General features: G+C 45.8%; 1 protein-coding gene across 1 annotated transcript in view; it reads left to right on the forward strand.

Annotated features, from left to right (window-relative positions):
- CACNA1B (calcium voltage-gated channel subunit alpha1 B) overlaps positions 1-23403 on the forward strand; it is a 257782-nt gene that overhangs the window by 106137 nt on the left and 128242 nt on the right. Inside the window, exons 13-19 of the mRNA XM_036750823.1 lie at positions 4363-4475; positions 5821-5933; positions 10922-11053; positions 11970-12042; positions 15481-15598; positions 17661-17728; positions 21549-21655. Coding sequence (XP_036606718.1) covers positions 4363-4475; positions 5821-5933; positions 10922-11053; positions 11970-12042; positions 15481-15598; positions 17661-17728; positions 21549-21655 — 724 coding nt within the window. The remainder of the gene's footprint in view (positions 1-4362; positions 4476-5820; positions 5934-10921; positions 11054-11969; positions 12043-15480; positions 15599-17660; positions 17729-21548; positions 21656-23403) is intronic.

The following is a 23403-nucleotide window of genomic DNA, read 5'->3' on the forward strand; positions in this document are numbered from 1 at the left end:
TGGAAGAGGATGGTCATGTCTTCAATAAGCATAGGGAAGTTTGGAGGAGGGGTGGATTTTTGGGGAGGGGAGGGAATACAATTCCTCTGGGGCCTGAGATTAGATGTCTCCTGGAAGCCAGAGGCTGGGGAATCTTGGACCTTCTGGTACATCCCCTCTGAAAGGACTAACCAATTCTGACCCTAAGGCTTCTGGCCTCTATTTACTTATAACCTGAATTTTTTAGCTCAGCCTTTTCCCATATGCAGCACTGCCTCCCCAGTGATAAATCCTATCACTGAGTTTTAATTTTATTGCCCATTTCTTTTCTAGATAGTTAAGGTGGGAAAAAATATTGCATTTGGAGTCAAAAGACCTGGGTTCAAAATCTGGTAGTGCCCCTTCCTGAGGGACCTGGGGTGAGTTTTTTAACCTCATTTTCCCTGCTCTTTAAAAAATGTGTATAGGAGTACATGTGGGAGAGAAACGTCAGCTTTAAAGCCTTCCTGCTTTAAAATCCAAAGATTCAATGACTTTGCCCTCTATTATATTACTCCTTTCTCTCACTTTTACTTGAAAATCCAGAAAGCTTGCCCTCTGGCTTCAGTCATTTAGGCAGCAAATACTTGCTGAGCTCCTCCTGCACGGTCATGTCCTGTGCAGGGCCCCTTGTGAGCTGGACAAATACGACAGCCTGGGTCTTTCCCTTGCAGAATGTCTAATGGGGAGAGTACAGCCACAAACAAAATTGTACAGGATTAGCTGCCAAATGTACAGAGAGGAATGTTAGGTGGGCACGAGGGAGAGAGCACTGGAGGTTGGAGTGACCCAGGGAAGCTCTCCTGGAGGATGTAGTACTGGAGGGCTGGCGAGGAACTGTAGAGTAGGGACAGGGGATGGGAAGGGGGGTAGGAGAAGGGTGAGTGTAGGGTGCTAGGGAGCTGTAATCCTAGAGACAAGAAATGACAGGGACAAGGAGGACAGTGGCCTGGCTGCTTGAGGAGTCCTGGGACATTACTATTGGTTCTGAGGGAGCGACTGGATTGAACCTATCTAAAGGCACTCCCTTCCACCCAGAAACACCTGCTCCAGACCAGGTAGGTGGGCTTTGTAGCTTCGAGTCATGGAGATCAAAGAGCTTTTGAATGTGATTCCAGCTTTAAAGAGGGGCACTTAGAGAATCTGAAGATGGGTTGGTTACAAAGGAAAAGTCCTTGGCTCAGGTGGTAGGAGGGTCCCCTCCCCAGCTGACAGCATAAACATCTTTAGGATGTACAAAGAGCTACCCAGGACCATGCTGATGGGTACCATGAAGTGAGTCAGGGCTTTCTACAAATGGGTTTCTTTGTGGAGAGTGGAGACACACTCCTGTGGACTGCAAAGCTCTCCAGGAGTTAGTTTTTGATCTTCCCTCTCAGCCAGTCAGGGCAAGGAGCACAGACATCCCCCACACCCCCATATTTCACAGGGCAGGGAGAACTCATTTATAATGTTTCTATAAGAAGCAGATGCAGCAGCTGTGAGTCAGAGAACCTGAGTTAAGACCCACCTTTTCCACTTGACTAACTGTGTGACCATGAGCCAGCGATTTCCTCTCTGAGCCTCAGTTTCCACAATTGTAAAATGAGGAAGCTAGACTTGATGGCTCTAAATACATTTTCCTATGGCATGATCTTCTTTTTTTGTTTAGTCTTAGAACTTGGCTCTCTCTCAGCAGACATCAGACGGCAGGACATTTATTGCTTAGGTGGTTAGGGTGTATCCCAGAACACCTCTTCAGACCATTAAAAAAAAGTCCTCCCTCCATGCCTTCCCTAGAGTGCACAATGTACGTATAGAAACCTATTCTGCAGTCCTGTGTTCCACTCCTGTGGGGTGGCTTCTTATGGATGTTCACCCTCCCTCACCCCTCTCTATGTGTCATCTGTTGTTGTTGAAGGTCTGTGGTTTCTGGCAAAGCCTACTGAGGCTCCGGGTTTCTACTTCAGGATAATTTTTTCCCTCTCCTCAGGTTGCTGCCATCAGGTGACTGATGATGCCCTGAGTTTATTCTTATGCCTACAGGAGGCATCAGATCCAGTCCCTGCAGGGGGACTGGACATGTATGAGATAAGTTACAGAGAAATAGGCCAGTGATAAAGGACAAATAGTGGTCCCTTGGCTCTCCTGCCCCCTTGGTTCTATACATGCCTGGGGCGTGGCCCTCAGCAGGGACTAGCTTGTCTAAGGATTCTACAAGAGTCTGGCCGAGTCTGTGTTGGGCACCCTTCTCACTGGGTGGGTGAATTGGTGTCTGCTTAATGTTCCTCACAGGCTCCCATGGAGTAGAATCCTTGGAAGAATTGTGGGTCTTCCTCTTTAAACCAAGGAAGAGTAACCAGGGACAAGCACAGTGAAAAGTCTTGGGAAGACTTGGGAGAGGGGAATCAGTCAACAAATATTGATTAAGCATCTCTTATGTGCTTTTCTTCCACTCCTCATGTTGTTGGCATACTGACTCCCCCATGAGAATGTCAGCTTCTTGATGACAGCGAGATCCAAGTTTTTGCCTTTCTTTGTATCCCCAATAAGCTTGGCATCATGCTTGGTAAGCATTAGTAAGCATTTAATAAATGCTTGTTGATTGATTGACTGCCAGGGGAAGCAGGATTTGGAGAAGACACAGGCCCTTAGGTTACTAGGACAGAAGTATGAAGTTCTCTTTACTTTGGTTCAATGAGATGGCAGGGGAGAGATACACTCTTCTTGGTCAGAATGCCAAGAGGTAGCCATCTGTATCACTGACAAATTCAGAAAGTCGAGCTCTGATACCAGTTCTGTAACTTCCTAGCTGTGTGACTTTGGGAAATTGACCTGGCTTCTCTGGTCCTATTCCTCTTATGTAAAATGAGGAAGGTGGGGATAGGGTTAGCTGTTCTCTGAGGTCCGATATTCTATGATCCCAAATACTTCTTTCCAAAAAACTTCAAGTATTTAAATTCAAAGATGGACAAATCACCCACAATTTCTTACAAAACCATTCTAATTCCTAGCTTAAATTCAGAAGCTCAGGCATTCTTAAAATTTTGTTTTCCTCTTTTCTAATGGGAAAACTCTCATTCCTTGCTCTAGAAATAGAACCTCATTTGACAGTGAGAAAGATGCACTTTTTCCTTACTACTGCTGTTCAAATGTCACTCCTCAAGTTTTGCTGAATTTCCCAATGTAGACATAACCTGGTGACATCTCTGCTTGGTTCTTGTCATGCAGCCTGGACAGAATTAAAGCCCATGGGCTAGGTTTTTCCTGATTCTCAACATAAAGAGGAGGTACCTGACTTAAATCAGACTACAAACATTTATTAAATGTCTACTGTATGCCAGGTACGGTGCAAGATGCTTGGGTTACAAAGAGACTAATAGTCCTTGCAAAGTACCCACTCACTCTCTCCCACCCCATCCCAGCCCCAAGAGTCATTCCTTATAATAAAGAATTAAAAAGAGGTTAAAAAGACAGTTCTGTACAATGAAAGAGCACTTTAATTCAATCTGGCCAGTGTATGTAATTGCCACACTCATGGTTCCCTACCTCTGCAAAAAAGGGGGGGAGGGATATGATTTTCTCATCTCTTCTCTAGCGCCAAGCTTAGTAATTATGATTCCACAGTTTTCAGGGTTTTTGGTGTGTGTGTGTTTGTGTGTGTGTGTGTGTGTATGTGTGTGTGTGTGTGTGTGTGTTCTTTTCATTTACATTGGAAGTTGTATATAATGGTTTCCTGGTTTATCTTGCCTTGTATTGGTTCATTTGAGTCTGAAGAAGATTTTTGTGTCTGTATAAAGAAGCTTGCTGGCAGACTGGTCCTTAACAGTCTCTGGAATTCCTGGGATGGGCTACAGACACCCCTTTCCCTTGCTATTCCCAGGGAAAGGTGCAATCTGCAAATATTGGTCCCAGATAAACTCAAAAGAAAGGGGCTGCCAGAGAACCTCATCATCTGATACGTTGCATAAGGACTGAGAGACAGAGTCTTTGTATATACAACCGTCTTATGAGAGTTTATAAATCAAAACCCAAGTCTTGTGAACCTCATTGTCAGTGACTGAACTAGTAAAATTGAGTTTCTGAATGCAGGCTAGCACCCAGCCTCTTTCTGCCACCAGCCAACTCACCTAGTGCCCACAACTGCTTCTTATCATTGCTCAGCTCCCCACATTGTGGTCCCGGGGGTGTCAGTGCCACCCTGTCATGGGTCTCTACACAGAGGAAGGCCACGGAGATTAGGCTGGCAAAGCCATTTCTTCCTGGGAGAAGCCACACAGTAGTAGGATCTCTGGTGTCTAGCAGGTACCTGGGGAACCACCAGGGAGGGCCCACAGATAATCCAGCCTCTTTTCTGCTTTCTAGATTTCGCAGAGTTTGTTTTCCTGGGGCTTTTCCTCACTGAGATGTCTCTGAAGATGTATGGCCTGGGACCCAGAAATTATTTCCATTCGTCCTTCAACTGCTTTGACTTTGGGGTGAGTGACTGCCAGTAGGTCCCCAGACTGGGTGTCAGTAGGGAGCAGAATGAGGGCCACACCATGGAACCTCGTTGTTATGCTTTCTGACTTGTGTCTAGTTTTTAATTTGGGGAAGGGCAGAGGATGGTCACACAGTTTTTCTTCTTCCTCTCATTTTAGTTTAAAGTCTCCTGATGAGATCAGCATGCATCCAGTCAAATGTGGTATTCCCAGTCCTTCAGGAGAATCACTCTGTCTCCAGTTAGGAATGTCATATTCCAAGATCTTAAGCCAGAGTTCAGGAAAAAAAAGTCTTGATCTTTAATATCATTGACAAAGGCAGCTGGTCCTTCCCACAGCCTTCTCTGTCTTCCAAAATCACAATTTTCAGCTGGATGAAGGCATGTGCCCATAAAACTTTCTATTTCCTGCACAAGACTTTGTGGTCACTTTCTTTTGGCACAATGATAAGGTAGAAAGAGTTCTGGACTTGGAGTCAGGAGACTGCTTTAAAACTTGTTAGCTATCTACCTCAGTCTTCTCATCTCTAAAATGGGGATAATGCTACCTACTTCATAGGACTGATGTCAGGAGAATTTGCAAATTCAAAAACTATGTAGATGTGAGGTTTGGTTGTTCTGTTTCACCAGTCTGAGCGCTGCATAGTAAATAGGACACTGGATCTGGAGTCAGGAAGACCTGGGCTGAAATGCGCCTTAGACACTTAGTAGCTATGTAACCCTAGACAAATGGCCTAACTGCTCTGTGCCTCAGTCTCCACATTTGTAAAACGAGGGAGTTGGACTTAATGACTTCAAAGGCACTTCTTTATCTATGATCCTGGGAATGGGTCAGCAGGTTTGACCAGCCTGCCCAGACTCTCCATCTCTCCTATACATGTCTCAAGGAGATATAATACACTCCTGATCTTGGAGGAACAAAATAGTAACAGTAGAGATTGTGCTGAGAGGAGGAAGGTATTGGGGTGAAGCAGAGGTCATCTGAGGTGCGTAAGTATTGAGCTGGGATGGAAGGAGGGTGAAGGTCGGCACAGATAAGACACGTAGAGGGTGCTGACAGTTTGTATGTTTTGTACTGGGGTAGGAAAGCCCGGGATGAGGGTTCTGAATGACCTGATACTGAAGAAGGGTGGGGCTATTGGGATCTGGCCAGGCCTGGGGACTTCACTAGATAGTAGCTCCATCCACTCAGACCTGAAGTCGTATCTACTGATCCTTCCTCTTTCTTTCCCCACCCCCAAAAGGTGACTGAATGGGGGAGGGAAGCAGCTCATCGAGGGGGTGTATCCTCGCAGGTCATTGGGGAGCATCTTCCCACTTTAAATGATAACGTGTTCTTGCAGGTCATTGTTGGAAGCATCTTTGAAGTCATCTGGGCAGCGATCAAGCCAGGGACTTCATTTGGTATCAGTGTGCTGAGGGCTCTCCGGCTGCTGAGGATTTTCAAAGTCACAAAGTAGGTCTAGATTGTTCCTGACCCCTTTGATCTCTGCTCCAGAGAATTCCCCTCCTACCTACCCCATCCCCCTTCCCTAAGGTCACCAGATCTGAATGGCTTTCTTATCCAGGGGTGGATCTGCTTAGACTCTCTCATTCTGGTGCAGTGGTTGAAATTAGATTTTCTCATTGCCATTACCCAGATCACCCCAAAGAGTTAATTATCTGTCTGCTCTATGGTTTTGAGCCTTTGGACAAGCTTGCTGTCCAAGTGTCTGGTGTGAGGCCCTATTAATCACAGGGCTATCCTGTTGTGGTATGAAGACCTTTTAGCATGGGACCATATGAGTCTCTAGCGCAAAGCTCTGAAGCGCATGGGGTTGCCTAAGTGTCTGGTGTGAAGCCATTGGGATGTCCATTTGATAATGTGAAGTCTTGTTAGCTATGGGACTGTCTACTTTGTGGTGTGAAGATCCGATAACTGAGACTTCCCACTTTGTGGTTTGAAGCCCTGTTAGGGACTGTTTCCATTTTATAGCATATGGCAGGGCTGCCCAACCTTAGGTTTTTATTGAAACAATAGACAATATATTTTCATTTGCCACTTTAGTGAGAGTTCTGCAGTAGCTCGGCTTCATTTACTAAAGCATTTATGTCAATTTCTATGCTTGTAGGCAGGCTGCATAAATCACACTGCGGGCCACATACAGTCTACATTTTGGACAGCCCTGGCATGTGGGGCCGCCTAAATCTCTGGTGTGAAACCCTGTTAGCCATGGGGCTGTTCAGGTCTCTAGTGTGAAGCTCAGCAGCACATGGTACCTTACCCAAATCTCTGGTGTGAAGCCCTCTTAACTACAGGATATCGAGCTATCATTACTGTAATAAATTCTCTTTGCTGCTCTGGTAAGGCAGCAATTATTAACAGGAGTTTAAAATTACTTTGGGATCTATTCTCATTAGAAATTCAGGGGTTTTTGGGTGGAGTTCTCTGGAATCTTGAGATTTCCTAACTCTCAGCTGTGTCTGCAGTACCTGGAGGAGGAATTAAAGATGACAGCATTGTCATGGTTGCCTTGGGGGTGTGCCCTTACTGAAGATATTCAGACTAAGGCTGGATGACCCTTTGTTGAATCAGGACTCAGGTTGGGCTCTGAGGCCTCCTCCAACTCCAGGATTCTGGGATTCTGCTGCCCTTATTCCTGAGAATGGACGGGACTCACTGGTTTGAAACTAGGTCCCATTCCCTCCCCTCCCCTCCTTCCCCCACCTCCCAGCTAGGAAACCAGGATGAACCGGGTTGGTTGGCTGGACGCTAGCCTCTTCTTCTCCAGTTCCTGGACAACACGGATTTGAGGTCAAAGCTGGGGAGACGCCTGTTCTGATCCCGAGCACACTCTGTGTCTGTCTCTGGGGAGATGACGGCTGTTCTTTCTGTGCAAGGCTTTAAAAGGCTTGACATTTATCATGATTTGCTCTGATGCTTTTGTGTTCACCCATATCGGCTTTCCGATATTCACATGCTCTTTAGAAGGAGGTTCTTGGAGGAAAAGAAAGTAGCTTTTGCCTTCATTTTCTTGCTGATTTTAGTGGATTAAATGCTTGTTTTGACTGGGGGCCATAAGGAATAATGAGTATTTTCCTATCTTTGGCCTCAAATAGTTATCCCTCTGGCCTATTGCCGGCCTCAGGGATCTGGAGACAGTCCTAGAGAAGGAGGTAAGGAGCTATTCCATCACTTCTCACTATCACTCTCTTGTCCTGTCACTCAACAAATAGTCAGCATTTACCATGGAAAGAGCCCTTGGCCTTGGAATTAGAGACCTAGGTCCCCTGCTAGTTCTGCTAGCTGGGTACCCTGAGGCAAGTAACATCACCCCTCCAGGCCCATGATTTAAGGTTTAATCATACACCTACTCCCCATATAATTGTGAGAATCCACTGAGATAATGTGAAAATCCTTGATAAGCTGGAAATGTTATCAAAACATAAACTATTAATTTAAAAATAATCATTTTTTCCAAAACAACCAACCAGAACACATCAAAACATATTGGTAAGGAATGTGAATTACTCCCCTGAAGGCTGCAATTTTAACTTTGTAAAAGCCCCAGGCTATTCTAGCATCTCTAAAGGTGGTGATGGGAGGGGGGGACAACGTGGGGAGGTGGGGGGGGCATGGAATCAGGCTATCTTGCCCCTTATTGGCAGTGTGTCTTTAAATAAATTACTCCACCTCTCTGAGGCTGTTTTTGTTTTTTAAATGTCTGACCCCACACAAGAAAAATGAGAGCCCAGGGCTGGGCCCAGGGCTGTTTATTGCAGCCAACTTTCCGAGAGCCACTAGGTAACTGAGAAGGAAGGTAAGGTCCAAGAGGGATCTAGGGTCAAACTTGAAGCTTACTGCCTGCCATTCATGGCTAAAACCATTTTTCCTTCTTGTGGCTTGAGAAATGCCCTGGGTTTACCTATTGTTCAGGCCAGGGATACACACACACACCTCTCAGGATGTGGTCAGGCCACTGTCGGCCCCGCTGTATGTTTATCTTCTTTTTTTACCTAACCCTCTCTTTTCTCTCCCATTCCTCTCTCCTTTTTCCCTCTCACTCTCTTCCTCTTTTCTCCTCACCTTTTCTATCTTCAATCTTCTTTTTTTCTCCCTATTTTTTCCTATTTTCCCACCTTTTCTCCTTCCCTCTATTATCTTTATTCTGCCTACTCTCTTCCTTTTCACACGTTATCTTTCTCCTGGGATTTTCCTATTGTCTAAGAATGCCCCAGACCAGAGTGGATCAGTATACTCCTCATCCTTCACTTCTCAGCAGCCCATAATCCACCATGAATACTGTGCTCATATCACCTAAACTGGGCAGACCAGGATTCCCAGCCTTCCAAAGGCAGCTAGGTGGTATGACCTGGAGTCAGGAAGACCTGAGTTCAGATTTGGTCTCAAACACTTACTAGATGTGTGACCTGGGCAAGTCACTTAACCTCTGTTTGCCTCAGTTTCCACAACTGTAGAATGGGGCTAATGATAGCACCTCCCAGGGTTGCTGTGAAGATCAAATGAGATAATGTCTGTAAAGCACTTAGCCCAGTGCCTGACTTACATGCTTGTACCTTCCTTCCAAAGCAGGACATAAAACCTCCTATCTATCTGTCAGCCCTCAGCTTTCTCCTTTCCCCAGTCCTTCACTTGGACGCGTTCCAGTTTTCTTTTGGCACTGGAGAGAATGTGCTAGGGCCAGGCTTCTGGCTACTTGCTCTATTGGAGTGACCGCATCATCCCTCTCTGGTGATGGCCTCTGGTGGCTGTTACCTGCCTTCTTTCTAATTTTTGATCAGCTGTCAGTGGCTTACCTTAGGGATACTCCTTCTGGACTGAGTGTCAGAGTGGCTGTCCCTCACCTTGACTGGGCATAGCTTTTTCCCCACTGCTTTCTTTAAGGTTTCCCTATCTTCCTGGATGAATTTCCTATCTCCTCTGATTCCCCACTCTCACTTCCTGTAGTGGTATGAAGAATGTGTAATAGTTGTAATCATAATAACTCACACTTCCAATAGCATTTTAAGTTTTATAAAATGTTTTCCTCATGACCATCCTGTGAGTAGGGGTAGGTTGTGCATGATTATTCTTATTTTCAGATAAAGAAACAGGCTCAGAAGGGATAAGTGACGTTCTCAGAGTCACGCAGCTAAGTGTCAGAACTGCCCCTGGACTCAGGTCCTCAGACACTAAGACTCCTTCCCCTATAAGGTTCTTATTCTTTCAGACCACTCCTCTTGGACATTCCCCTCTGTTTCCCAAGGGATGGAGATTTTGTTTTCTCTTTAGGGATTTACTTTCACGAAGCAATTTTGGTCCATCTCCCACCCACACTCAGGGCTACTTTAATTCAAATAGTCCTCTTTCTCTTCTGTCTTCTTTCTCTGCCTCTTTTTATCCCCTCCCTCTTTCTCTCTTCTTCATTCTCTCTTTTTTCCCAGCCTTTCTTTTGTCCTATACATAAAACAGCATAATAAACTACATGGCTGTTTTATGGGACCATCCTCAGATCTACAACCCACCCTGACCTCCCAAATCCCCATGGAATGCTCCTTGTTAGATAGAACAGTGGCATGCCAGCAGAGATGCATGTCACTCTTCATGTGTGTGTGTGTGTGTGTGTGTGTGTGTGTGTGTGTGTGTGTGTGAGAGAGAGAGAGAGAAAGAGAGAGAGAGAGAGAGAGAGACAGAGACAGAGAGAGAGAGAGACAGAGAGAGAGAGAGAGAGAGAGAGAGAGAGAGAGAGAGAGAGAGAGAGAGAAAGTACGTGTGCCTCTGAGTGTTCCCGTGGGAGCTCCTGGTTGTTTCTGTCTCTTCATCAGATACAAAGTATTTAGGGATCTCGCTCCCTGGCCTCAGTTTAAAATGAAGGACTTGGACTAAATCAGGGGTTCTTTAATCTTTTTTTATTTTTCATAGACTCCTTTGGCAATTTGACGAAGTCTTTAGAGTTCCCTCCTCAGAATGATGTTTTTAAATGCATAAAATAAAATGAAATACTTATTACTATAAAAGAAACTGGTTATACTGAAATACAGTTATCAAAATAAAAGAAACAAGTTTATGGATCCAGGTTAAGAAGCCATGGACTAGATAGTCTCTGAGGTCCCCTTTAACTTGAAGCCTGGGATTCTAGGAGCTGGTAACTGAGGCAGACATTACCAGTGGCTGCTAAGTTATTCCCTGATCCAGGCCTGTGTTTGACTGAAAGGAAGAACCCTGTGGGTAAGAGGTCTAAGAGCATGGCCCATAGAATCCAGGAATCCATCTATTGGAGGCTAAATGGAGATGAGAAGACAGGCAGATCACTGGGTGGGGGGGGGGGGGAGGGGGCAGTACCTTCCTGTCTGCCTGGCTAAGACCATCCTAGAATGAGATCTCGGCTGTCATCCCATGTGTAGCAAAAGGACAGTGGCCAAGAGTCTAGTCTTAGAGGTCAGCTTGGTCTTTATTTACTCCAGGTACTGGAATTCCCTTCGGAACCTGGTGGTCTCCCTGCTGAACTCCATGAAATCCATCATCAGCCTGCTCTTCCTTCTCTTCCTGTTCATTGTGGTGTTCGCTCTGCTGGGGATGCAGCTCTTTGGAGGACAGTAAGTGGATGAAATGACCTTTCCCTCCCTGTCTGTGATGGGGGCTGTGAGCCGTGACTCATCCAAGTGGGTGGCACAGGCTGATGTGGAAGGCTGATGGCATTCTTCAGCGATCGTCCTGGGAAGGGTGGGTGTAGTGAGAGGGGCCAATGGCCTCAGCTTGGGAAGAGTACAGAGCTGGGTCTGAGACAGAAGTAGATGAATATAATAATGTCAGTGGAGCCATTGCCCTGGGCCACCATTTTGCACCACCTTTTGCTTGGTAAATAATGACTCACTGGAGGAGGCTCCTGATGATGGCGTTTCTCTGGGACCTTGGCCTGCTCTTAATCTGCCTGGTGCTGGAGGGAGCCAGAGAGAATGCTGAGGCAGTGTGTTTGGCGGCTACGGGGTAGGGCCTGCCTGAGAGACTATGGAGATGAGACTATTATCTGGGTCAGCTTCTAAAGCTATACCAGCAATGTCTTAGGATAAGATTTCTATTCTCTATAGCCTGACAATTCTGTGATCTGTAAATCTGTCTCATTTTATCTAATTCCCTTGTAACTGCTAGCAAAGTCTTTTTGAGAAATACAGCTTCTACACTGGAAATACTCCTGAGATGTCCAGGAAAAGATCAAATGACCATTGGTGGTATTTCTTGTCAGGCCTCAGAGGTCTCTGTCCAGAGGGCTCCAGGGTAATTGTTCCTGGAGAGTTGGGGTTGGTCCTAAGGTGTGGAATAGAGCATGATCAGGAGCAATATGAGGTTGCCAGTGTATAGAATCACCAATATAGAGGACTCACCAATTTGGTAGAAATTTAGGCACAGTCTGGGTTCACCTGCTGACTACTTTTGCATGTATGGGAGCCTCTGAGGCAGCCAGCTGAGTCCCATCATGGACTGCCTCTTCCCACAACTTTTTGTTTCTCTCAGGTTCAATTTTAGAGATGAGACCCCGAACACCAACTTTGATACTTTTCCAGCTGCAATTCTCACTGTATTCCAGGTAAGGCTCTTAGTTCCAGAATGTGCCATCTGCTTGGTCTGGTGTGGACTATTCTAGTCAGATACCCAGTCTCCAGGGATCAGAGATATACAGACACCTTCCCTTCCCACCCCCAACACACAGATTAGTTGGGTGTGGTTTGTTCTGATAAAGACTTCCAGTCTCTAGGGAGCTGAGACTGGGCTCCCGATGGTCTGGCCCAGCCTTTGTCTGAAAGGGATCCTGGTCTCCAGAGAGCTGGAGAGGTACAAATCTACCATCTAATGTCAGACTCCACAGTCCCAACATGCTTTGGTGTCTTCTCTTCAAACATAAAGGATGTGGTGGTCCAAATCTGGGTGTCAGGAGTCTGATATCTCCCTGGTGGGGCTCTTTGTTTGGGAATAGGAACTGAGGGTCCCCTCAGACTTCTTTTCCAGCTTTGTGTGGGGGCCGGATTAGAGAGTACTTCACACATGGTACCCTCTGGCTGTCCTAGACCTAAATGCTGCCCTATCTTACTGGAAAGGAGAGAATCTTCCCCAAGCTCACCCAGTAGAGAGGGTGGTAGCTTTTGTCAGGAGCAGCCTGGAGGCTTGACATCTTCCTGAGTTCAAATCTGGCCTCAGACACTTATTAGCTGGGTGACCCTGGGCAAGTCACTTAACCCTGTCTGCCTCAGTTTCCTCCTCTATAAAATGAGCCGAAGAAGGAAATGGCAAAGCACTCCAGTATCTCTGCCGGGAAAATCACAAACGGGGTTACAAAGAGCCTGAATTGACTGAAATTATTATTATCGTTAGCCTCTAGGCACCAGTCACTGCCAGTCTTGTGATGACTTCAGTCCCTACTGCACTCCTGCTGAGCTCAAGTAGTGTTTCTAGCATACTACAGAGGTGTGCTAATAAATGTTTAGTGCTGATTTCTGAGATGTAAATGCTTGGGTTGAAAGTTTGGCAATCAACTTGGGCCAAATTGGGCCAGAGCTGGCTCTCCCACATTCCTGGTTATGCAGCTCTTTCTGAGAGCAGGAATAGAGAAAGGGTAGGGAGGGTCATTGTTAGAGCAGGTCATACAACAGGTCACAAGGGGCAAGGGAGGGAGCCCAAGGTGCAGAGGGGCAGTCCTGACCATGATGTTCTGAGTGGAGGCAGACAGATCAAGTCCAGCAATGCCAGAGGAGGGAATGATGGGCTGCCAGGAGGTAAGCAATGGGAAGCTCAGGAGAAGGTGGAGAATATGTCGTATGGTCCTTAACCTCTGAAAGCTGAAGCTTGCTCAGTCCCTTCCCAACTTGTCCCTTTTGCTGCCTCTGCCTGAGGCTAAGTACTAGGCCAAGAGGGAACTTGGATCTGATCTGGGATAAAATCTCTGAGGTTCTTTTAAAATATAACAAAGCAAGACATATGTGATTTCAACCATTTAAGAACATCCGTGTGAGGAAATTCCTTCTACCAATGTAGGTTGTTCCCTTCTCTGCAACTTATAGAGTTCGCTAGTTTCTTTGGGGGTGCTGAGGTGTTAATTGACTTGTGCAGTGTTGCAGTCAGTACATGTCAAGGGTAGGATTTGAATCTAGGTCTTCCTGACTCCAAGGGCAACTCTATCTGCTAGGCCACAGAGGCCTCTTTCTGAGATTCTTGTGTTTGTCCCTCGTTTTCAAAGAGGGCCATGACATCAGGGAAATGATGACATGACTTGCAGTTGACTTTGATTTGAGTGAGGGAGGGCTGTGCAAGGTCACCAGCCTCACTTTCTCCTCCAGAGCCATCTAGATCCAGTGACCAGATATTCATCAGCATGACTGGAGATGACCCAGGATGACCCTGGCCCTTTTAGGCTCAGGCCTTTTCATGTACTCACTTAGAGTGAAGTAATGCCCTGGGAGGGGAAGACCCTCACTGTTCCAAAGGGAAACACTTACCTATGGTCTTAGAAGACCAATAGCTGCCCTAGAGCAGGAATTTTTTTTTATCAGTTCAGGAGTCTAGCCTGGCAGTAAGGCCCCTTGCTAAAACCTTCCCCCTTTTAGATGGTCTCCAGGCCACTTTCTAGAGGGATAGCCTCTCTTCTCACTACCACCCCAACCCACCCCCCAAGGCAAAAGCCTTGATTTACAGGCTCTCCCAAAGTTAGAGAAAAGGATGCTTTTAAGGACTTTTAAATACACCAAGTGCTTCTGGCTAAGAAAGGACTTGCTGGATCATTATTTCCTCTTTATGAGCTGCTTGGTGAGCCTGGGGTCCTGGAATTATATTCTACCATCTTCTCCTTGCCCACCCCAACCCTTACCATGTGACATTCAGGATAGCCACAGGGATGTTCTGTCCAAATCCCTGTCCTCCATCCCTTCTCAGTATCCCCAGCAATGGCCTCTGAGCACAACTTGGTGCCAACAGTGTCTCCTTTGAATGTGCCTAAATTTTCCCTGTCCTAGAAAGCAGCTTTTCTTTTTCCCTGCTGTTCCATGGTAAGGGGCCCAGGCAGGGCTCTCTGAAATGAGGTATGGGCCTGACAAAGGGGAGACAAAAATGATCCCCACTCATTGATAACATGATGGTTTACTTTAAAAATCTTAAGGAATCAGCAAAAAAAAAATTGAGACAATAGCTTGAGGAAATAAATAAACTCACAAAGGTTGATAGCAAGTGTTCTTAGCTATAGCCCCTTTGGCAGTCTGGTGACATCTGTGGACTCCTTCTCAGAACAGTGTTTGCTGCCTACGTTTAGGACCAAAGAAAACTTCAATTAGAGATTATTGAAATTAAACATGAAAAAAAAATGTTGTACAAGTTCATGGATCTCTGAAATGTATCCACAGAACATTTGGGAGTCCAGGGACCAAACGTTAAGAATACTACAATAGCAAGAAAAGAATTCAGGAGAAGAAAGGAGAAAGGGAAATCTCATTTAAAACAAGATGCATAGAGTATCTGGAAGTCTGTCTACCCAGGCACACTCAAATCCTCAAGCCACAAAGTACCCTTTAGAGAAGTAAAGGACAGAAAGTGAGCCTAAATGTGGTCTCTTCTCTCAAGTCTCTGAGCTGGCAAGGTTTGCACTAGTGGTCTCCCCAACAGGGACAGCTTTCTAGGTTCCTTCCAACTTTAAATTCTAATTCCCTGAAGAAGCCCTTAAAGATCTATTCTAGCCTCCTGTAGAGGAGATGGTGGTGGAAAGACATGCATCTTTAGTGCCTCTATGTGCTTGTCTCTTTGTGGGCACATTTCCATCCTTGCTTGCATGTTGGAGAGTTTGTGGGGTGAAATTCAAGGGCCTGAGTCCCCTGCAGCTTGGTTGCTGGAAACTTGGCTAGGGACTCAAAGATTCTTTGTGGCCCCCTAGCCCGGGAGCTCTCACTATGGGCTGTGTGTGTGTGTGTGTGTGTGTGTGTGCACGCACACGCACATTCATATGGGTACATACACTCCACTCTCTCCTCTGCGTTGCACCCTACAGATCCTGACAGGAGAAGACTGGAATGTGGTGATGTATCACGGGATCGAATCCCAAGGTGGAGTCAGCAAAGGAATGTTCTCCTCTTTCTATTTCATTATCTTGACGCTGTTTGGAAACTGTATCCTTTTGTGGAGATGGACCTTTGATGTTGAAGTCAGAGGACCTGGGTTTGAATGATGTGTCTGTCACTTGATATGATGGGTGGCCTGTGTCAAGACGCTTCTCCTTTCTGGGCCTGGGTTTCCTTCCATCTAAAGTGAAGGAGTTAGAATAGCTAATCCTTAAGGTTCTTTCTAGCTCTCACTCCTGCAGCGTGGGGTGGGTGGTTGGTGGCCCAGGCTGGGTTTTTTCCGCCATCGTGGGTCTGGGCAGCTTTGGAAAGTAGCCTCAGCCTGACTCACTTCCTGATCATCCTAGCCTCTAGTGGAGGATAGGTTAGGGATCCTTTTTTGGAGACTTGGGCAACGTATGAGGTGGCTTCTGAGGGAGCCATCTGGCTCTGACTGCATGAGTTCCAAAAGCACTTATTAAAGACCCTCGGGGTCTAGCTTATTAGTTGAATTCATGTTTCCCCTGCCATTCCCCAAAACATGGACAGAGCCCCAACTTATGCCGGACTTCTCAGGGTATTCAGAGTCCAGGGAAGATTGAGGCTGAGCAGGAGTGCCCTGCTCTCAAGGAGCTCCCAGCTTTCTGGGAGGGCAGACCTGAAGGGAAAGGAAAAGAGCTAAGGCTGAAAGGCATGTGTCAGCAAGGACAAATCAGGACAGCGCCAAGTGTTTGGGAGCTTATCCGCATTGCCTAGGATTTGGAATCACAGTTTTGTGTCAGAATCCTAGCTTGATCATTTAAATACTGTCTGACCTGGGGTAAGCCACTTCTCCTCTCTTTCCCTCCACTTCTTAATTTTATAAAATGTAGGCACTGGATTAGATAATCCCTAAGGACCTTTCTAGCTCTGATGCTATTGGCAGCTGAGTGTGGAGGGGCTGTCAGAGTCAAGAGGGATCAGTGACATCGTGGCTTAAATAGGGTGGGCTTCCCAGGCCTGCAGCTTGAAGGGGTAGGCCATGACATGGGAGATGGATAGTTATAAGGAAGGCTTAGGGTTGGAAATAACTAGGGTTGGGGATAATGTGCATGAAGTAGGAAGGCAAGAGATTTGTCTACCCAGCAAAGAAGGTGAGTGGAGCAGAAATTCTGAGTGGGTAGAGAGACAGAAAAGATGTGAGATGGTGGAGCTGGCCCAGCTTCTCACATTTATCATTGCAACAGTGACGTCTCTGCTACTATATTTTACATAAAGACATATAGTGTATGTGTGTATATATACATATACACACCTACACATATATACATTTATGTATGTGTATGTATATATGTGTGTATCAGGCCAAGTCCCATGTACAAAGTCACATAGAGATGCCCAGTGTTATACACCCATGCAATGTTCAGCCAAAGACAGACCCACACTCACACACATACATACCTACAGCTACACACAGACTCATAGTTATACATGTGCACATGCAGTCAAAGACATGCCCACAATAAGATACACATGCATACCTATAGCTTCACATAGGCACACAATGCATACAGTCTCACACATGCAAACCCCCAAAGTTACATACAGACCACAGTTGTACATAGTAATACATCCATTTACTTGGACACACCCATTGTTATGCAGGCCCATACCAACCTAGCCACCATCTTAAACACAGCCATGTACACATGCCAGATAGCGGCTCACACTATGGCACTGACCCCCTCAGAGTCTCAGAACCTCTTCCTTGTTGCCATGGAAATGGGAACTGGGAGACTTTATAAACGTTAATGTGCTATATAAGTGGGAGTTATTATCATTGTTATTATTTAATAACTGACTAGGTTTCTACTGCCACGGGGAAGAGGGGAATGACCCCTAACTGGCTTATGTCTTTTCTGGAAGAAGCAGTGCCAGGGAGTGAGACCACTTCCTTTGGACAGACCATCATGCTTTGATTTCAGTAGGGATCTCTGTTCAGGAGAATGAGGAGTGGATAGGAAGGGTTGGTTTGTGGGGATGCATATCATCACAAAGCATGTTCTTGGTGCCAGCACTGCCCACAGCAGGGGATGGAGGAGAAGGTGGGGACTTTATCTGGATATTCCTTCCTTAGCTGGAACCTGACCAGACACCCTTCTGAATGTCTTCCTGGCTATTGCTGTGGACAATCTTGCCAATGCTCAGGAACTGACCAAGGTGAGCTGGGAGTAGGCATGAGCAGCTGGCAGGGTGTTAGGTAGCTAGGGGCAGTTGGTGAGGGTTTCTCAGTCCCCTGACCAGGGCATTTGACTGGAAGCAAAAGCCCCTCTGGCCTGTATCAGGCCTCCTTCTCTAGGAGTTAGGGAATAGGCTGGGGCTATCTACCATCTGAGCGGCCTTGACTACCAAGTAGGAACAGGGCTGGAAAAGGAAATTGTATCTAGGCATGGAGATCATCCCCCTGAATCCCTGTTTCCTCAGCTTTCTCTATGGCATTGTGCTGGTTTGCAGAAGATATATAATGGCTCTAGTTCTCTTTCAGGTAGGGGTGTGTGTGTGTGTGTGTGTGTGTGTGTGTGTGTGTGTGTTTGTGAATCAAGGCCATGTGCCAGTGGTCTGGGCTGAGGACACTGTTTCACTCCAGTGTCAAATTCTGGAGCTCTGTCCAGAAGTTCCAGCAGTAGAGTAACCATTAAGCAGAGAAAATTTCTTGATCTATAGGTGGGAACCACTTTCTTTTTCTTCCTTTTTTTTTGGTCAGAGGGTTGAACCTGAAACAGTTCTCTCCTGAAGGACCTGACCATAGCAGGAAAAACTATGAGTTGCCTTCTGCTACATTTGCCCAAATTGTGAGCCAATGTACCCCTCTCCAACTCTAGAAGTGTCTTAGAAAGGTAACCCCAGAAGTAGGTGCTGTTTTCCTAAAAGAGCAAGCTATTTCCCCTGATCAGTCCCTCCAGACTGTCTGGGCCTCAAGGGTCATTCTGAGGCTAGGCCACAGGCATTGGGCTAGCCAGCCTCACAGCCCTTGAAGACCCTTCACCCCCCCCCACCCCTACCCCCACCCCCAATTCACATGTGATTTGTTTGTTCTGGCCAGACTTAGGTTACTTCTTTGCTGGATCCACCCACACCTGAGCTCTTTGGGGAAGTGCTAGGAAGGGGAGGGAGGCTTCTGGTTGGAATAGAGCCTCTGAACAACAGCAACTTCTTGCAGCTGCTTATTCCAATATGTGAACAGGCTAGTAGTGCCCACTTCAGGCACCAGCCAGTCTGGGTCTGACTTATCTTCTCAGGCAGACACAGTACGGATGACTGCAGAAGACCTAATTGTTAGGATATTGCATCCGTGAGAGTGCTTGGGAGGAAGCAATGCAGCTTGTTGGTTTGAAGCAGAGAGGCAGTATGATACTGTATGTGACTTCTTAACCTGTGTGTGTGTGTGTGTGTGTGTGTGTGTCATAGACCCCTTTACAATCTGGTGAAGCCTACAGAACCCTTCTCAAATGATGTTTTTAAACAATTGAAGGAAATGCTAAATTTCAGTTAGAAGTTAGTGAAAATATCCAAATTTATGGACTCCTTGAAATTTATCCACTGTGGACTCTAGATTAAGAAGCCCTGGTATAGCAGATAGAGTTTTGGATTTGACATTTGGACAACCAATTTACCTTAGGTACTTAATTGTCACGTGACCCAGGGAAAGCCATTTAATCACTCTGCATCTGAGTTTTCTTATCTGTATAATGGAGATAATGATAGCTCACTGTGAGACTCAAATGATATCATATACAGGAGGTACTTTGTAAACAGTGAAGTGCTTTATGCATGTGAGCTATTATTTATACATGCTTTATGCATGTGAGCTATTATTTATACATGCTTTATACATGTGAGCTATTATTAGTATTTTTATTTTTATAGAAACCCACAGACATCATAAAGCTTAGCATTCTGGGCAATGCGTACCTAAGTTGGATAAATACCAGGAAAGTTGATTCTAGGGTATTTGAAATGGCTTCTGGAAATGGCATGGAGGAATTCATATATTCTAGAAGAACTGAGACCCTTTACACTAGCCAGGAGCTGAAAAGTTCTTCCCCCTCCCCCCCCCCCAGCAACCCTTGTGCCCGCCTCAGTAGTCTGCCTTCATTCACTGGCCAGGTCCCCAGATGCCCAGGGAGTAGATGATTAGGCTGCTGCCAAGACATCTAGAAAGTGATAAATATAGCAAAAAAAAAAATCAAACCACCTAGAAAGCTGGAACTCTAGCCAGAAGGGACAAATATAGTCAGGAGTCTACAAACACAGCGAGAAAGCTGGAAATTTAGCTAGAAAGCGAGAAACATTGTGTTTGGCAGAGTGAGTGGACATCCACATGGAATGAGGGGATCAGAGAACTAAGGGGAGTATTTGACGCTCCTCCTCGCATCATAGTGAGGCGAGCCCTGCTCTGGCTGGCTCATAGATCCTCCCAGCCAGGATCCTAACCTCAGAGAGCTGGAGCTGGAGGGGACCTTAGACACCATCTAATCCAAGGTGCTCATTTTACAGGTGAGGAAACTGAGACCCACAGAGGTTAAGTGACTTGTTCAAGGTCACAGCTGGCAAGTACAGAGCCAAGATTCAATCTCAGGTGCCATGACTCAAAGTTCAGGAGTCTTTCCACCGTGCCACTTGGAATGCTCAGAATCAATGTTCTGTCCTGAACATTCATGTGGAAGGAAAGATGTATGCACTCCTCGTGGGGAGACTGCTGTTCAGAGGCAGCTAGGTCGCACAGTGGATAGAATATGTAGCTTCTCAGTCAGGAAGACCTGGATTCAAATCCAGCATCTGACACTAGGTGTGTGACCCGGTAATTCATTTAACCTCTTTCTGCCTCAGTTTCCTTAACTGTAAAATGAGGACAATAGTAGCACCTACCTCCCAGGGTTGTTATGAGGATCAAATATAAAGATATATGTAAAGTGCCAGGCACACAGTAGGTGTTTAATAAATGCTTATTCCTTTCTTTTTCCTTTTTCTTCTCCTTCCCCCGATGTTGTGGCAGAGCCTTTGGGCTGCTGTTGGTCAGAATCCATGTGTTGTCCCGTATACCCATGTGGGAGAAGGGATAGATAGATGCACCAGGCGCTGGGTGGTTGACTCTGGCATGTTTCCAAATTCCCCAATTCTGGAGACAAAATGAACTATAATCTACTATAATTTAAGTACTAATTGTGGCTATTTGCAAGATGAGGGGAAGAAAGGTGGGGGATTTGGGGGAGGAGGCACTTTTAAAAGCTTGTTCCACAGGTGTCACAAGCCCCCAGGCTAGGAATTTCTCCACCCGCCCCCACCCCCAGAGTCCCAGCTGAATTAGTATGTGGAGCATGTTATAACTTTAGAAATAGTTTTAATTGCTTTCATTAGGTTAATTAAACTGGAACTCTGGCCTCATTCCAAATCTTCTAAATTAGTTTGTGAGGCAGCACTGCCTCTTTCAAATGATTATAGAAAATTTCCAATTCTTCTACCCTTGTCCCACATCACAGACAAATGGGCTTCTGGACTGGAGCCTTCTTGATTTAGGCACTGCATTGTTCTCTGTGGTTACCTAGGAAAGAACAGAATCACTTAGAAGCCAAAAAATCCCTTTAATGAAACCCTGAAACTGTCCCACATTCCCTTCTTTATAGCGCAAACACAGGCTTGGCTTATTAAGTGTATTGTTCACTGATTAACTGGTCATTCCAGATTCTTCTGCCTTTTTAGTCTTTTTTACTTACACATTTTTTATCCTATGGGTTTGATTTTGGAATCTGATTCCAGGCTGTGCAAAGAAAAGTCGCCTCAACCAGACCCTCCTAAGGTCACATCTTCACCACAATGGTCATTCTTTGTGCTTTCAAGTATCCAAACCCAAGCCTTTGAAGGGATCCACTTTTAACATGCTGTGTAACTTTAGGCACATCACAAAACTCTGGATGCCAGTTTCCTCTTTGGTGAAATAAAAGAGGCCTGTAACTTTGTAACTTTCTGACTTTCCAAACAGGATGAGGAAGAATTGGAGGAAGCTGCCAATCAGAAGCTTGCTTTGCAGAAGGCCAAAGAGGTCGCTGAAGTCAGCCCCCTGTCTGCTGCCAACATCTCCATAGCAGCGTAAGGGTGGTTTTCTGCTTGGGGGGGGGGGTGCCCGGAATGGGGGTCTGCTCTCTAGAGCAGGGGCCGGGCAGCTTCTGTGGTTCACTGATTACTATGCTCTGGCTTCCTCATGGCCAGGCCTGGAAGGAAGGAGGCAGAGGCTGGGGCTCTTTCCCTTTCCTCTCTTCATCAGCCCGTGAAAAGAGTTCACCAGGTGAAGCTTCACCATTACTCTGAGATGGAACAAGAGGGTTATTTGAACAGAAGAGGCCTCCTTTGGCTGATGGGGTGGTGACAGGGGAGTGTTGGTAACCTACCTTGTTCTACTCTGAAACCTTAGATTGTACCGAAGATCTACCAGGAATGTCTAAGCCAGAGTTGTAAGTCTACCACCAGAAAGAGACACAGAGAAAGTTAGAGGAAGTAGGTGGTGTAGCACATAGAGTGCTGGGCCTGCAGTCAGGAAGATCTGAATTCAAATCCAGCCTCAGGACACTTTCTAGCCTTGTGAGCCTGCTATAATGGGGATAGAAACGGCACCTTCTTCCCAGGTTCTTGTAAGGACCAATGAGATAATATTTGTAAAGCACTTAGTACGATGCCTGGTACATTGTAGGAGCTTAATAAATGCCTATTTCCTTCCTAGTTCTACTTTGTCCAGGCAACCAGAAGAAAGATGTTTTGATTCCAGGGAGCTGGGCCTCTTTTTAACATAATCCAAACAAAATCACCTTTTAAATTTAGATTGCTGTGCTTCTTTCTTTGTTTTTCCTTGTAGGGACACATCTCTGATTTAATATTGTAAGTCAGTGGATAGGGAAATAATATATAAATTCTACCTTATACCCAGCTTTTCAGCAATGACTCTTTTTCTAAATCTAGAGATGCCTGATATTAAGTGCCCTACAGCCTCGAAAGAGTTCGTGCTTTCCTAGGCTTTGAAGGGAAGTCAGATCAGCGAAAATCAAAGGGTTTAGAAAAGAGTTTGATTTGGTGCTAAAGGACCTTTGTTTCAATGTTGACTCTGCTACTTACCACTTGTGTGTCTTCTCTCCTGGGCATCAGTTTTCCCAGGACAGAAAAATGCAAAAATGCTGTCCTTGGTTGGAGGCTGCCTTTGTGTGAGTCTTTCCTGCCCGGGGCCTGGCATTTTCATCACCATGCGAGTTCAGCCTGTTGTTAGTTTTCGTTTGTTTTGGTTGGGTTTGTTTGGTTCTACCCAGGGAGGTGCTGGAGAATGGGACTTAATAGTTTCGAAAACAGTTCACTTCGCTACTTCTGCTGCTGCTCCTATTTCATTTATTACTCTGCAGTTTTGTTGGGCAGGATTTTCCCATATCAACCTCTGGGCTGAGAATTCAATTTGGTGGTTGGTTGAGAACTCAGAGAACAGACCTGTGGAAAGGTAGTGGGTCATTGATGGGCATGATCACACTACGTGTAAAGGGTGATTCCTAGGCTTTAGCAAAATCCACAAATATGAAATCTTTCCTGGTTTGGATTGCTGGAACTCTCACCCCCTACCTCATCCTGTGGCCCTCAGGGATAGGATTCCTCTTTTTATAGAAGACAAATGTCATGGGGTTGATTTCCATTTTTTCTAACCTTTTCACCTGGTGAACTCTGTTGGAGAGACACATCTCCCAGCTAACTGTGACAGGGCTGGGGGCAGGGAGGGAGGGAGGGGCAACGATTCTTTGGAAATATGTCTGTTTGAAAGTAATAACGAACCAAGACAAGTTGACTCTTTAATGTTCTGACTGCTC

The sequence above is a fragment of the Trichosurus vulpecula genome, chromosome 3, assembly GCF_011100635.1.
Source record: "Trichosurus vulpecula isolate mTriVul1 chromosome 3, mTriVul1.pri, whole genome shotgun sequence".
Taxonomy (NCBI): domain Eukaryota; kingdom Metazoa; phylum Chordata; class Mammalia; order Diprotodontia; family Phalangeridae; genus Trichosurus; species Trichosurus vulpecula.